This window comes from Notolepis coatsorum, assembly GCF_963971535.1.
Source record: "Notolepis coatsorum genome assembly, chromosome: 1".
Taxonomy (NCBI): Eukaryota; Metazoa; Chordata; class Actinopteri; order Aulopiformes; family Paralepididae; genus Notolepis; species Notolepis coatsorum.
This window is the reverse complement of record NC_140165.1, coordinates 38,084,883-38,101,600: the sequence shown is the minus strand read 5'-3', so window position 1 is coordinate 38,101,600 and position 16,718 is coordinate 38,084,883. Positions and strand designations below refer to the sequence as shown.

At 44.0% G+C, this 16,718-nt stretch overlaps 1 protein-coding gene across 2 annotated transcripts in view; it reads left to right on the top strand.

The window, feature by feature from the left end:
* The window catches only part of LOC311245543 (metalloreductase STEAP3-like), a 43,250-nt gene extending 30,036 nt beyond the window's left edge, over positions 1-13,214 (top strand). For both annotated transcript variants that reach the window (XM_084335418.1, XM_084335417.1), the window contains exon 6: positions 7,668-13,214. In XM_084335418.1, the coding sequence (XP_084191544.1) occupies positions 7,668-7,961 (294 nt within the window). In that variant the 3' untranslated portion in view covers positions 7,962-13,214. The remainder of the gene's footprint in view (positions 1-7,667) is intronic.
* The last annotated feature ends 3,504 nt before the right edge of the window (positions 13,215-16,718 follow it).

Here is a 16,718-nt window from a genome sequence, read left to right as displayed (position 1 = left end):
CGGAGGCGTCGCTGAAGACGTGTAGCTCAATCTCGCATGTCTCTGGCCTCACTGTGGATGGGAAGTAGCTGCGGCGTATATTGACACCTGGGAGTGAGCGGAGTTCCGTCTCCCACTCTCTCCATGTTGAGGCAAGGTGTGCGGGTATTGGGTCGTCCCAGCCCTGTTCCTTGTCCCATAGTGCTCGTACAATCATCTTTGCCCTGGTGGTGTAAGGTAGAATACATCCCAACGGGTCATATTGTCTGGCGAGTGTTCTGTACACACTCCGTCTGGTGTTCGGTATCGCAATGTATGACGCCGTGGGTGGCGGATACATCGGCGAGCGTTGGGGGAGAGGCCTCCTAGGCGAGTCTCCTCTCGCGCCTCTCTGTGGGCTGGTACCGGCAGGGTACCATAGCCAGCTGGTCCAGGTGCTATTCCTCGGGGCTGGTCGTGCGTCGTGCTCACCCGTGAATAGAGTCGGGGGTCTGTAGCGCAGCGCCGCGGGGGTATAGCCTGGACTGTATGGGACCTCCTGGTCCGGTGGAGTACTGTGCTGTTGTCGGGCTTGGTTCTCCTCCTCTCCCTCTTCTTCTATCAGGTCTTTCAGATCCTGTAGTCGTTTATCTTGCTTCTCCGCAGTGTATGCCGCTCCTTCCTTGTAGCTGGGTCTCGCATGGACCGGTCGGGGAAGGGGGTCTGCGGGGGGTATAGGCTTGGTCTGTTGGTCAAGTTCAGGGTCGCTTGCTCGTTTAGGAGGCGCTGCTCTTGACTGTTGTCTCGACGAGTTCCTTGAACCCCTGGTGGAGGGAGAGGGTGTTGCCCTGGGGATCATCAGCCGCTTCCTTAGCTGCGCCATTAACTTGTCGCGCTCGGCTTGTAGTCTGTCGCGCTTGGCGCTGGATGAGATCGATGTTGCGCTCTGCTTCTCTTTGGGCATAGTCAGCGGCGCGCTGGGCTTCGGCTGCGGCGAGCTCTGCTTCTCTTCGGGCATAGTCAGCGACACGCTGGGCTTCGGCGGCGGCGCGCTCTGCTTGTCTTTGGGCACCGTCAGCGGCGCGCTGGGCTTCTGCGGCGGCGCTCTCTGCTGCGGCGGCGGCGCGCTCTGCTGCGGCCCGGTCTCTTACCATATTAATTTCCGTCTGAAGGCGTCTCATCTCCCGGCGTATGCGCTCTTCTTCGCTCCGTCGCTGCGCTTGGAGGCGTTCTCTTTCAATGGTAAAATGTTCGTGCTCGCTAAGCGTCTGTGCTTGGAGACGGTCGCGTTCACCCTGAAGTCGATCGCGTTCGGTAGAGGCTGTCAGGCGGACGAGGAACGCCTGTTGTAGCATCCTCGCCGCTTCTCTGGGGGAAGGCGGTTGTGGAGGTGAGCCGCTCCTGCGTGAGCCGCTCCTGGGGGTACTCGTTGGGGAGTCCTGGAGCTCTATTTCCTCGGCGCTCTCCTCCTCTTCTTCCGTGCAGAGTTCTCTCTCTGTAGGGTTGTCTTCCTCCCGGGGCTGGTCGGGGACTACTTCTTGGGTAGTGGCGGGGGGTAAAGGCATGTCAGTTCCCTCCTGGTCCCCACCGTGAGCTTGGTCAGTTACATTAGGACCTACTAGGGCCTCTGTGGTCGGGGAAACCTGGTCGTTAAGGTCAGACATAATTTTACTTTCTACTTGTACCGCGTTTACCGTTTGTCGAAGGCTAGGTAGTTGACTGACAGTGTAAGCCTCTAAGTACTGAGGTGTCTGTCGTCTGCGCCGCGGGCGTTCTAGGTTAGGAGGATCGTTTCGTGGAGTGTTCATCATAGGCCATTTCGATATTAATAACACTATATTAATATTACACTAGTTACCCTCCGGCTCGAAGGACCAATTGTAACTGAGGGGTACAATTCCCTGACTGTATTGTTAGATATGATATTTAATACCACTACCTCATGTACTTTAACTTCTGGCCATCCAGTACAAGATATAAGTATGATGAACACTTTCCCACCTGATGAAACGAATCCACACAAATGTACCAAATCGAAGGTTTAATACAGCAAAAGGTGTATACAACGATCACTTAATTACATTTATGATTTGAAATATGAAATAGGCACTTTTATGGCAAATGAGTATTCGTAGGTAAATCAACATTGAATGTCCAATCTCTGGTTACGCAGGGAGTAAGTATACAACCTGGAATATTTAGGAAACGATAGCGATGGTACTTAAATGATTATAGCTGGATACACTAAGGGGGGGGGGGGTCCCGCTGGTTGTAAGACAGTAGGAGGGGGGGGTTAGAGAAGCCGCTGGCGGTATCCCATCTGGCCGACGGTGTCTTGGGAGAATCCAAAGTCTTGGACACGGTGCCCACAGAACCTCGGACCGCAGACGAATACAGCTGGACCCTCTGTGGACGGTAGCTGCCGATCCACAACGGAGAGACGTGAGGCGACCTCACTGGTGTCGAGCGCCGTCTCACCTGGAGTCCTCTCCGGGGGGTAGTTCCAACACTCCGCAGTGTTGGCCTTTATCCATGGAATAATCAAAGCACACAAAGCATAATCCAAGCCGTGGAAGGCTCGCCGTCGTCCGGGTAGAGTAATCCAATATACAGGTCCAGTCGCTCTTGGCCCGGAGCTCCTCGGATGCAATCACCACTAGGGGTCTGACCAGCCTGGTTAAGCGTCCAGATAACGTCAGGAACGATGGGGGTACTGATAACTTTAGAACTCTAACCGAACGATGCACCATACATAAATAGACTATTATTAGCTTAATAGAATACGTCCAACTCGACGGTATAGTGCCAAACTATGACTATTCAACTATTAATCTACACGATATCTCAATGCCTATTCTGGGGCCAAGTAGGCCCTACTACACCGCACGTGCGTCGTGGGGAGGCTTTGCGTCTGTCACTCTGTTGGAGGGTAAAGAACTGGACTAAAAGAAGGTTCTACTTTACTTGCGCCATATATATATGCGCTATGAACAAATAGTACCATTCGTATTTCGCCCGACATATTCCTGCGCGGAACCGGGGCTTGCCACGACATGTTAGGCGGCACGATTGAACTTGGACCTAGGGGTATGGCAACCTGGCGCCAGGTTCTCGTCCAATGGTAGAATGAAACTATTATGGGCTGTTTAGTAGACTAAAGGGATATTCAGTGCATATTGTACAAGGAATATACAGGGGATATCAAACGATATACAAATACAATTAAATATATATATAAATAAATATACATATTCGGTTTAATCTGATCCTTCACAACAGTTCCGTTAACAGAGTAGACGTACCTGAAGCCTAGTAAATGTAATATATCATTTAGCTGGTAGATGTTTAGTTTGTAGGGGGACCTGGGTTTAAATACAGGTGGAATGCGTTCGTCACGTCCCAAAAAACACTGAACCCTGATCAGGGCTGGGCGATAAGACCAAAATAATATATATATATATATATATATAAGGCTATTTGGCGGCATTTAGTTTTCCAGTACAAATTACAATGTGATTTTTTTATGTTATCTTGTAATATAATTCTCATTCACTCTATTTTCTTTACTTTTATTCAAATTTTTTTTTTATAAATAATACTTCTGCAAGAAACCGTTTTTGTATTGTCCAATTTTATTTTAAATATATATATTTGGTATACCTCCCGGCCCTTCGATTTTTCTATACATATCGATTCTGAATATTTAAAACGGTTTCAATACTCATTTCCCGCAATATCGATATTTAATTATTCATAAAAAAAATTATAAGGAAGTTGCATTGTTCATTTCAATACCTGTAATAGTACAGTAGTCCACACACACACACACACACACACACACACACACACACACACACACACACACACACACACACACACACACACACACGTGCATTCAGTTAAGTTGGAATATGACTGTAATACAAACAGTTCAGTTTGTCAGGTACATGCAACACAGATTACAGTGTGATTACAAATACCATGTTCTGCAATAAAAATGATTGAAGTGAGATGAACAGACTGAACTTTATTTTATTAGATAAAAACATGTTGACAAAGTTTTACTTTGCAGTTGAAAAAAGGTAATAAATAAAATTTGATAATTTTTTTTTAATGTCATTATGTTATGATGAATTGAAAATGGGGGACCCTGATGTAAACAAGACAAAAGTCTTTCTCTGGTCTGCATCCCCTTAACACTTTGACTGCCGGAAAACGCTTTAACACGTCATTCCCGGCCATGCTCAAGTTGCCGGAGGACGCTTTACAGCGTCCTTATATCAATATTTCTAAAATCTGCGATCGGATTCATATTTCCCCTCCGCTGGCCTGAGATCCACCAGGAGGACCCACTGAGCTCTCTGGCGGTTCAGGAGCGCCATCTGGTGGCCGATCGGCGCAATCGCCAAACAGGAAGTGCTATGGAGGTTGTGCTGGTCGGCCAAATTACTTCCGGGCACTCTGTTTGGCTACCGGGACTCGATCTCGACACAATACATAGCGATCGATTGCCAATAACTCGATAAACAACATGATTTGGACATATATACTATTATACAAGCTGGAAATGGACCCGATATTTCTACATACCATAATAGGTAAATGACTGTTCCACGCTCATCGCCCAACGGCGCGAGGAGGATACGGTAAGATTCAGCGTTATTTTTGATCGTATTCCATATAAACTGTTATGATGAACATATCACCCACACTAGATGAATGATATAACGCTGCCCACGGAATTATAAACGATCCCCCGCCCATCCGGTCATCATCAGATCATACGTAGATCATTCTAGAAGTACGTCCAATTGAAATTTTTTATATCGCCCCGATTGCCATCAAACTGTATTTCATCATCAATATAATGCATTTGGGGCTATATATCACGTTCTGGAGAAAGCTGCAGAAAGAGATGAAAACATACTTATACATTAGACCATACTTTACTATGAATATGTGAATGAAAAAGTTTAACGTTGCTACACAATGAACAATACATATAGGACTTTGAATGGGCCCTAATAATGGCAATTTAGCAATAGAATTTGAAAAGTTATAGCCCTGCAAAGAAGGGGAATTTCTCCATAGACAAATAGCGCTGGCAATCCAGTCATTTTCCGGATTTCTGGCCGGCACCCATAGTGTTAACAATTGTATGTATTGAGCTGTACTGTATTCATTGTACCCATTCTGCAATCTGTTAATACAATTTGCAATCAATCAATCTGTTATGCTTAACACGCAGTACTATTAACTTTACTTAATTTCTACGATTATATCATTTAGTTATTTTTACGTGTGATCTAAAGATAAACAAAGGGTTTTAAAAGTGTTATATTTATCTTCTCTTATAATACCAGAGAGAAGCTGAGGAGAATCAACCAGCAACAAAAGCTAAATTTATTTAAAAAAAATATATATATATATATATATATATATATATATATATATATATATATATATATATATATTTAAAAAAAATAAAAGAAATTTACATTTTAAGATTGAACCTTTTTCCCTGTGGTATCGAAAATGGTATCGAATATCGATACGAATATCGATACTTTTCAAGGCGGCCCTACCCCCTGATCCCCACAATGCTTTTAACAACCTCACCTGGTTGAACTCCAACTCTCATCAGTCACTCCTGTAGTGACAGTGCCAGCCCCGCCCCTTGGCACCAACTGCAGGTAAACTGGCTAAACCTGTGGGGGAAACTAATTATACAGTATGTCACTTGTCTGACATTGACCATTTGCGGAAAGTCTTAAGAAGTTTAAATCCACAGTCAGGTAAGCATTGGGAATCTTGAATTGGAAATGTCACGAGAATATGACACACCATGAGAATACTGTGAGTGATGCATACTATTCAATGAAACACCATGAGAATACTGTGAGTGATGCATACTATTCAATGAAACACCATGAGAATACTGTGAGTGATGCATACTATTCAATGAAACACCATGAGAATACTGTGAGTGATGCATACTATTCAATGAAACACCATGAGAACTCTGATGAACAGTGGAGCACAGAGCTTTCCCTAGGCCTAAACATTTGAGCCTGGCCACAAACACAAACTGCTTGCAGGCTATTGTTGTTTTGTCAGCCCAAATCCAACTGAAGAATGATAAATAATGTATATAATATATATATTATATAGTGTAGAGAAATATTTTTGTCCATAATTGCACAGTATTTTTCAACAATATAATTTTTAACCCAAGCCCGACCCAGCGAGTAAGTGACATATTGTGCCTAACCATGTAATGTAACCAGACCCTGTGGGCTGCTGTCTGTTCGGGGCCTGAACGTGGAGATCCAGCAGACCAGGGTACAAACGCCACCAGAGGACGCTTCTCCCTGCCGGTGGCATGTGTGTATGTGATGCGTGTGTGACGGATACACTCTGACTTTGACTTTGAAAACTTGAAAAGGGAGAGGATTCGTCCGTTTTTTGCTCTGTTTTTTTTGGCAACGACTTCAGTGTATTTTGAATGAAGATTGACGTGTTTCTGCCCTCTCTCCTCTCTCCTCTCCTCCCAACATGTCATGTGTTTTTTTTCTTTTTTCGTGCGTGTTATTCTGATCACACAGCTGAGCTCGAGCCGATCATAATTGTGGACGTGTCAACACAGTTGGACGTACGGCGCCTTGGGATGGCGCTATTTTTAATCCTGCGGTTGTTGCCCACCTGCCACGCTCAACCTTGGGAAGTGTTAGTAACTAGAAAGCCCCGATAGGTATATGGCACATAACTGACACACACACACACACACACACACACACACACACATACAGAGAGAGACAAATACATCCACACACACGCGTTTGTGCACTCATACACTTGCAGAAAACGACATCCGCCACTTTTTCACACACTCGCAGAACCATAAACATCCACGGCACGCACACACACACACACACACACACACACACACACATACACACAGATGGGGTCTCATTAGCGACAGTGTATTAGGTCACTGGTCTCCCTCAGGATCATAATGAGATAATGTTACTGGACTGCTCCGACTGTGTGGAATGGAAATACTCACTTAACGATAGGCCTGGATGATAAATGGAAAAATGTATATCACAATAATCATCAGGAATTTCTTTCTAATATCGATATACAAACACGATATCTGTTCACGAAGGCAAACATTTTTACTGCAATGCATTAATCTTACTCTCCTTGTCTCTCCAATCCTTCTCTCTTCTCTTCTCTTGTCTTCTCTGCTCTTGTCCTCCCTGCTCTTGGCTTCTCGTCTTCTGCTCTTGTCTTCTCTGCTCTTGTCTTGTCTTCTCTTGTCTTCTCTGCTCTTCTCTTGTCTTCTCTGCTCTTGTCTTGTCTTCTCTGCTCTTGTCTTCTCTGCTCTTGTCTTCTCTGCTCTTGTCTTCTCTGCTCTTGTCTTGTCTTCTCTGCTCTTCTCTTGTCTTCTCTGCTCTTGTCTTGTCTTCTCTGCTCTTGTCTTCTCTGCTCTTGTCTTCTCTGCTCTTGTCTTGTCTTCTCTGCTCTTGTCTTGTCTTCTCTGCTCTTGTCTTGTCTTCTCTGCTCTTTTGTCTTCTCTGCTCTTGTCTTGTCTTCTCTGCTCTTCTCTTGTCTTCTCTTGTCTTCTTCTTTGGTGTTATCTTCTCTTGCCCTACCCTACCCTCTCTTTCCGTTTCCTCTTCTCCTCCTCTTCCTCTCATCTCCAGTCCAGACTAGGCTACGCGGCCCTGGTGATGGCCACCCTCCACACACTCACCTACGGCTGGGACCGGGCTTTCGACGCGGCCCACTACCATCTCTACCTCCCTCCCACCTTCATGCTGGTCCTGGCGCTGCCCTGCGCGGTCCTGCTGGGGCGCCTCGCCCTCGCCCTGCCCTGCCTGTCCCTGAGGCTGACCCGGATCCGCCGCGGCTGGGAGAAGAGCCGCCACATCCGCTTCACGCTGCCGGACGACGACTTCTGCAACGGGCGCTCGCAAGAGGACGTTAGTAACGTCTGAGGGGGACAAGCACTGACATAGAAAACTCTTGTGTGTGTGGAGATGAATGACAAAACAACTATGGAAAAGGTTGTTTGTCTCGTCAATATAAGATCCATGTTACCACACATGGAAAATGAATAATAACATATCACCATATTGAAGGTCCATGGTGGCGTCCTATTTAAAGACATTGATGGCTTCCTCTTTTCTTACAAAGAAAAAAGCTGGATTTATGGAGAGATTTAAAGTTGTGTACTGCTTATTCCTGCTCATACACTATGCATTGTCGCTAGGGAGATATTTATTTAGATTGTGCATTTCTTTGTTTTCCGCTGTTGCCTTCTCAAAATCCGATTTTTATTATTACAAGAATCTGAATTACCAGAGGTATTTTACTCATCTCTCTCTCTCTCAATAGACACATAGGGGGGAAAAAAGAGAATCTCGTCAAAGTCGGACCAAATAATTCCTGCGCGCTATATTAACGCGCACAACTTTGATATTGCTGCTGCTGGTTCTAAGGGCTGCCACCTTGTTAGTCAAGTGATCGACCGGCGATTTCTTGTGATGGACGATGTATTTTAGTGGATTTTTTTTAAAGTTACCCGACTGCGTAGGCCTAACCGCGCTTCCTGAGTGGCTCGAACAGTTCAGTTATTCGCCACGCCGCTGCCGTCTTTGCTCATGGTCATTGGTTCAGTGGAAACCCCCGGAGAACCAGTGATTGTGTGCAGCTGTGCGTCTCTGCTGCGTGAAGTAGCAACGTCTGAAGTCGAACAACAACTGAGACAGTTTCTATGATTCCCTTCTGGCGATCGGGCGGTTTGAGGGGGAGGTATGAGGAAATGGATGCATTACAACATTAAATGCATGTTAATGCGTCCATTTCGCCATCGTTGGAATTTAAAGGGATGGTTGACAGTTTATGACGCCTCAACGTCGACTTACAGTCGTAGGATCTGTAGAATTGCGTTTCATCAATCAAGTACCTCTTTAAATCTGGTGCTTACAGAGAATGCTTATCATTTTCCATGACTTATTCAGCAAGGAGAAGGAAAAAAAGACTCCACTAACAAAGTCTTGGTCGACCAAACAGACTTATTCTTAGTTTTAAGATGGGTCAGCTCGGATTTTCCTCTCTCGATCTGTCCGGCCGAGTGCTGGCGTGCTTTAGGCGTTTTCTCATTAGGAATGGTTGCTCTGTTCCGTCCTCGCTCCGTTCTCGAGAGCGATAGCCCCCCCTCCCACTCCCCCCTCTGGTCTGCGTTAGGGCTGGGCGATATATCGAGTATACTCGATGTATCGCGGCTTGTTCTACATGAGATGTAGTAAATTACTATATCGTGAACATCGAGTATATGTTGTCACGTTGCGGCTGAGATGAGGCTTGCTTTTGCGCAGAGCTGTCCTCTCATTTCATTATAGACACATGACCAGCGCTGACCTTAAATGACATGCAATTGTAATTTCATTAGACAGACCAGCGCGGACCTTTAATGACATGCAATTTAATTGACACAAGCAATGGGCTAACGTTAGCTGCTAACCAAGTTATCCATGAGAACTATGCTAAGCTAACTAGCGTTAGCTGCTAACCCTGGAAAACGCTCAAAGCGGACTCCACAACACTAGTTCCATTTGTGAGGAAAGGGGGTGGGTTATATTGACAACGCTTGACAACAGAAGTTTAAACATAACTTCATATTTATTGGTTATTTGTTTCTTTATATCATCCAGTTTCCATCTCCGTGTGTTAAACTCTTCCTGTTTACATTCGAGTGTGACATCATCACCTACGGCAGCTTAGACGATCAAAACGCAAACCTAGAACAAAACCCGAGGTGGGGGGGGGGGGCTGGCTCTTGCGCGTTCTCGCCCTCTCTCGCTCTAGCGCTCTCTCTCTCTCTCGCTCTCTCTCTACATTCAATGATTTAAAGTAGCCAAACGTTACAGTATAAATACTAACTGGATAGTTGATGATATAAACATTTAATTTCATTATCTGAAATATTCTAAAATCATTAAGTCTGCTATAAGCCATTATCCCTTTGTGTGTGATTATTATTTTCTCACAGTAGTGTGTATATATATATATATTAGGGATGCTCGATATTGGCTTTTTTACCTATACCGATATTGTCCAACTCTTAATTTCCGATACCGATATCAACCGATACCGATATATGCAGGGTTTCCCCCCCCCCAAAAAAATTAATAATTTCAGGTAATTAACATTACATATCTCTTGTTGTGGAATTAACACAACATTATGCATACTTTTGACAATAAATAAAATCGGAATTTGTTCTTACTTGCTTTTTTTTTTTTGGAAAACCGATACAGATATTTTTCCGATATCACATTTTAATGCCGATATCGGCCGATAATATCGGACATCCCTAATATATATATATATATATATATATATATATATGTGTGTGTGTGTTTGACTAAAGTGGATAGAAAACACAGTACTGTGCAAAAGTCTTAGGCACCCAAGAGTTTTTATATAAATGGTCTTAGATGTAAATAAAAAAAATTATTAGTGCGTCAGTAGACTACTCTTAGTACATTTTCATAAATTTTTTTTTAAAGCATCTTCATGGTTTAATAATGCAAACATACGTTGCAGGGACTTATTATAATCATCATATTGGCGTGACTGTATGCATCAAATGGTTAAATCAAGCATTTTTAAGTGCTTTAGAGGAAATGTCAAAATATCGCGATATATATCGTGTATCGTGATATGGCCAAAAAATATCGCGATATCATTTAGAGGCCATATCGCCCAGCCCTCTGCGTACACACTACATTTTGGCCATGCCGCGCGCTAACCACATAGATTACAGACAGATAGACAAAACATATAACGAACAACGTAAAAGATAATGAGCATATATACTTGATCGGCTATAGTCCCGCTGAACACAACTAGTCACCTTGATAAGCCGTGTGCTAAAAACACGATGGGTCACAGATAGGCTTGGGCGGTATGACGGTATTACGGTATACCAGGGTATTTCGATATCCCGTCGGTATGATTCTCAATACCGTGAAGTCACAGACTGCTATTACAGACACAGAGTTGATTGTAGTGCACAGCACGCGCCAGCAGAGGGTTATGTGGCTAATCGTTCCGGGAGCTAACGTCGGTACCTGGCTGGTTGCTGGCTAACTAACGTGGCTAATCGTTCTGAGAGCTAACGTCTCTGCCTGGCTGGTTGCTGGCTAACTAACGTGGCTAATCGTTCTGAGAGCTAACATCTCTGCCTGGCTGGTTGCTGGCTAACTAACGTGGCTAATCGTTCTGAGAGCTAACATCACTGCCTGGCTGGTTGCTGGCTAACTAACGTGGCTAATCGTTCTGAGAGCTAACATCTCTGCCTGACTGGTTGCTGGCTAACTAACGTGGCTAATCGTTCTGAGAGCTAACACCACTGCCTGGCTGGTTACTGGCTAACTAACGTGGCTAATCGTTCTGACAGCTAACATCTCTGCCTGGCTGGTTGTTGGCTAACTAACGCGGCTAATCGTTCTGAGAGCTAACATCTCTGCCTGGCTGGTTGCTGGCTAACTAACGTGGCTAATCGTTCCGGGAGCTAACGTCGGTACCTGGCTGGTTGCTGGCTAACTAACGTGGCTATGAGAGCTAACATCTCTGCCTGGCTGGTTGCTGGCTAACTAACGTGGCTAATCGTTCCGGGAGCTAACGTCGGTACCTGGCTGGTTGCTGGCTAACTAACGTGGCTAATCGTTCTGAGAGCTAACATCTCTGCCTGGCTGGTTGCTGGCTAACTAACGTGGCTAATCGTTCCGGGAGCTAATGTCGGTACCTGGCTGGTTGCTGGCTAACTAACGTGGCTAATCGTTCTGAGAGCTAACGTCGGTACCTGGCTGGTTGCTGGCTAACTAATGTGGCTAATCATTCTGAGAGCTAACGTCGGTACCTGGCTGGTTGCTGGCTAACTAACTGGCTAATCGTTCTGAGCGCTAACGTCGGTACCTGGCTGGTTGCTGGCTAACTAACTGGCTAATCGTTCTGAGAGCTAACGTCGGTACCTGGCTGGCTAACTGGCTATCGTTCTGTGATTTGTTTACTTGGTAACACGGGTTGCTAAGGAATTTAGGTTCGAGGTTGAAGAAAGTGCACTTTTAGGTTGAAAGAACGGCCCTAATGTCAACGTGTTTCAATATAAGCGTTATGTATGGTGATAACGAGTATATTGTTAGCCCCCCCCCCCCTTGGAATTTGAATTGGTCTAACTGGTCTCAAATCAGCATTCTTACCACTACTGTATGCATATAGACCTAGGTCCGTTCTTGAAGTGTGAAGTGAAGAAAAAAAAAGAAATTAGTCATAAATACAAAAGGTCATCAGAAGTTCACCTTACGGTCTTACTGCTGCGTTCACATTCATTAACATATCAATGAATGCACTATAATGTTTAGAAGAGTTGGTCAGTCTTGTTTATACACTGTGTGCCAAAGAACAAATCATTGCTGTCACCAAAACAGCTCGAATTAAGGGCATTGTCACAAAAGGTTGATTAAGAATTTGGGCCGTTTAGGGACAGTGCATGTCTAGTTTTGACCGTATTACGTCCAGTTGTTTTTGAAAGTCGCAAGGTGTGTAGGTAATTCAACCCTTGTGAAAAACACCAAGCCATTTGACTTTTCGCTTACTGTATGACTCTACTGCAAGCCATTGAAGTCCATGCATCCGCTGGGAGCACCCGGGAGTTGATGACGAGTGAACCCAGAAACCCAATGCTGAGGTTCAAGGGGCAGAATTTGAATGGCTTGTTGTAGTAGAGATGACAATTGTGGACCTATCTCAAGCCCTGCCCTCTTTTCTTGTTCCTCCAATTGCAAAAATCTAAACGCTGCAATTGGAGGATCAAGAAAAGAGGGCGGGGCTTGAGATGGGTCAATTGAGTAACGAGCTTGCCGATTTCCGCCTTCGATATTGAGACACTGGTGCGAATGTTCTCCGGATGCAGGGGAAAACACGGCTCCTCGAGAACCTGAACTAGCCTTTGGGCTTTTTAAAGTGAAGCATGTACTGTGCATTACTTAAGAAATGTATCTGTGATATATGTTGTTTCTTATATTTTATAGTATTTTAACGAGACTGACCTTTCGTTGTGAAGAACAATCTTGAATTGACTTGTTACAAATCGTCGACTGGAAATTAAATAAATTCATGTCGATTTTTAGACTATTGACTATTTCTTAGTACCTTGAATAAACCCTATTTTCTACATCTGACCATAATGCGTTGTCTTTATTTCTTCATTTGCTTTGGTAATTTCATTATCTGAGATTAATGGATTTTCCAAGTGTTGGTTTCACAGTTTGAATCATTTAATTATCTTAGTCTTTTTTTCCAATGTGCAACACTACCTGAATGCAGATTTATCGACAGTGCAAACTAAAATCTCCCGCCAAATGTCCCCATTAATGGGGAAAAACACATAATCACCAGGCAAGACCGAATCAGCCACTGCGCTCTCTCTCTCTCTCTCTCTCTCTCTCTCTCTCTCTCTCTCTCTCTCTCTCTCTCTCACTCTCTTTTTCTAGCTCTCTCTCTTTTTCTAGCTCTCTCTTTTTCTAGCTCTCCCTCCCTCCACTTTATAGACTCAGTGTCCAGTGCCATCTGGTGGTGGACGATCATATTGACGGCACACATTAACTTAACAGGAAACTTGGCTTTGTATTTTATGGTTGCATAGAGCAGTGATTCCCAACCTGGGGTCCGCGGACCCCCTGGGGTCCGCCAGGGGGCGCAGGGGGTCCGCCAGACCACAGATGTTTTGAGGTATTTTTTTTTGAATTTTTTTTTTGATTTTTTTTGAATTTTTTTTTTTGAATTTTTTTTTTATCATCAGAAGCATGAATAGTCTCTCCACTACAATAAAAAATAAAGATAAATAAATAAACATCTAGACATGATTTTTTAACGTTAACAGTAGGCTACCGGGTAGCCGCTAAAACGCGAATCAGTTGACTGTATCACTTTCTGTAGCTAGCCTAGCACGCTAGTTAACTTTCTCGGCTCGTCTGCAGTCAGCCGCCAGAGGCGAAAATGTGTGACAAACGAAAAGGAGATGACGGCAGCTCATCTGCAAAAAAAGTTAGGACCTACAGCAATCGCGAAAATTACATCACCATGGGCTTCACTGAGGGACCAGACAAACGACCTGAGTGTGTGATTTGTGGAGAAAAGTTGGCAAACTCGAGCCTGAAGCCCAGCAAGCTGAAGAGACATCAGGCGTCTAAGCACCCAGAAACCGTTGGGAAGGATCCAGACTTTTTTCGGAGGAAAGAACAGTCTCTCAAGGCGAACAAGCCTGTTGATGTTAGAGTAGCGTGGAGCAGGGGTGGCAGTGATTTACAGAAGGCTACGAAGCCTCCTTTGAGTGTTCGCTTTTAATTGCAAAAGCAAAGAAACCGCACAATATTGGCGAGCAGCTCATCAAACCAGCCTGCATCAAAATGGTTTAGAAACTGTGCGGCCCACAGGTGGCGGATAAACTAAAATCAGTACCACTCTCGAACAATGTAGTGAAAGACCGAATTGATAAGATGTCAAGTGATTGCGAGCAGCAGCTGTCAGAAAAGCTTAGAAAGGTTCCATTTGCCATACAACTTGATGAAACTACAACTGTCGCAGACGAGGCTGTGCTCATCGTTTATGTGCAATAATATATTGAAAATGAGGATCTGAAGCAGGACATTCTCATGTCAGTCAACCTTACTACCACCACTCGAGGTGAGGATATTTTTACTGCAGTGGATTCTTACTTCATTCAACATAAATGCAAACCGTTCACCATTAGGGCCTGATTTGAGAGGATGAATACAGGATTTGAATATTGGCCAAAATTTTGAAATACATATGGTGCAAGATTAGATTTGTTGATTGAAGGCACAAGTCAAAGAAGCATAGTGGGTCTAATTATGATGCATATGCCTGTGTATAAGCAGTTTGTTATTAAAATGACGAAAAAAAGGTATTAAACCCAGCTAGGACAGATTCTCTCTGCTACTGATTGGAATTTCCTGTCTTATATTTAGTTTAATTTGTTGCATTGATTTGTTCCATAAATGCAAACCGTTCACCATTAGGGACTGATTTGAGAGGATGAATACAGGATTTGAATATTGGCCAAACATTTTGAAATGCATATGGTGCAAGATGAGATTTGTTGATTGAAGGCACAAGTTAAAGAAGCATAGTGGGTCTAATTGTGATGCATATGCCTGTGTATAAGCAGTTTGTTATTAAAATGACAAAAAAAGGTATTAAACCCAGCTAGGACAGATTCTCTCTGCTACTGATTGGAATTTCCTGTCTCATATTTAGTTTAATTTGTTGCATTGATTTGTTCCATAAATGCAAACCGTTCACCATTAGGGCCTGATTTGAGAGGATGAATACAGCATTTGAATATTGGCCAAACATTTTGAAATGCATATGGTGCAAGATGAGATTTGTTGATTGAAGGCACAAGTCAAAGAAGCATAGTGGGTCTAATTGTGATGCATATGCCTGTGTATAAGCAGTTTGTTATTAAAATGAAAAAAAAAAAAGTATTTTATGGTATCTTATTAGGAGGGGGTCCGCGAATTTCATCAGAGATGTTTGGGGGTCCCTGGGGGGAAAAAGGTTGGGAACCACTGGCATAGAGGATTCACAATTGGAATGTGATCTGCGTGTGAACCGAACCGCTTCATTTGAGTTGATCAGGTCTGACATCAATGTTATTACTAAAACAGCTCTCCTATCTGGATCTACTTTATGGATTAGCATGTAGGTACACAGAGACGTGGTTAAATCAAAGTCTTTACTGTGGACAGAGCCATGGTTAACGGTAACTCTGAACAGAGCCATGGTTAAAGGTAACTGAACAGAGCCGTGGTTAAAGGTAACTCTGAACAGAGCCATGGTTAAAGGTAACTGAACAGAGCCGTGGTTAAAGGTAACTCTGAACAGAGCCATGGTTAAAGGTAACTGAACAGAGCCATGGTTAAATCACCCCTACACCCCATTACGGACTCCGGTCTGCTGACCAGTCCCTCCTTGTTGTCCCTAAATCCAGGCTAAAAAACAGGGGGGACCGTGCATGCCCTCAAACTGTGGAACGAGTTGCCCCCCCACATTAGGCTGGCCCCAATGCTCCCAAATGTTTAAGTCTCATCTTAAAACACATTTGAAAATATCTACAGTCTGCTGCCGTAATTTTGTTTGTAGTTCTGTGTGCTTTGTATTGTGTCTGTGTTTTTTTTTTTTACTATATTATGGTTTTTAGTGTGAAGCACTTTGGTCAACCATGTTGTTTTTAAACGTGCTATACAAATAAAGTTGGATTGGATTAAAGGTAACTGAACAGAGCCATGGTTAAAGGTAACTGAACAGAGTCGTGGTTAAAGGTAACTTTGAACAGAGTCGTGGTTAAAGGTAACTGAACAGAGTCCTGGTTAAAGGTAACTGAACAGAGCCGTGGTTAGAGGTAACTGAACAGAGTCATGGTTAGAGGGATCTCTGAACAGAGTCATGGTTCTAAAGGCATCTCTCTGTGAACAGAGTCGTGGTTCTAAGGGCATCTCTCTGTGAAGAGTCGTGGTTCTAAAGGCATCTCTGTGAACAGAGTCGTGGTTCTAAAGGCATCTCTCTGTGAACAGTCGTGGTTCTAAAGGCCTCTGTGAACAGAGTCGTGGTTCTAAAGGCATCTCTCTGTGAACAGAGTTGTGGTTCTAAAGGCATCTCTC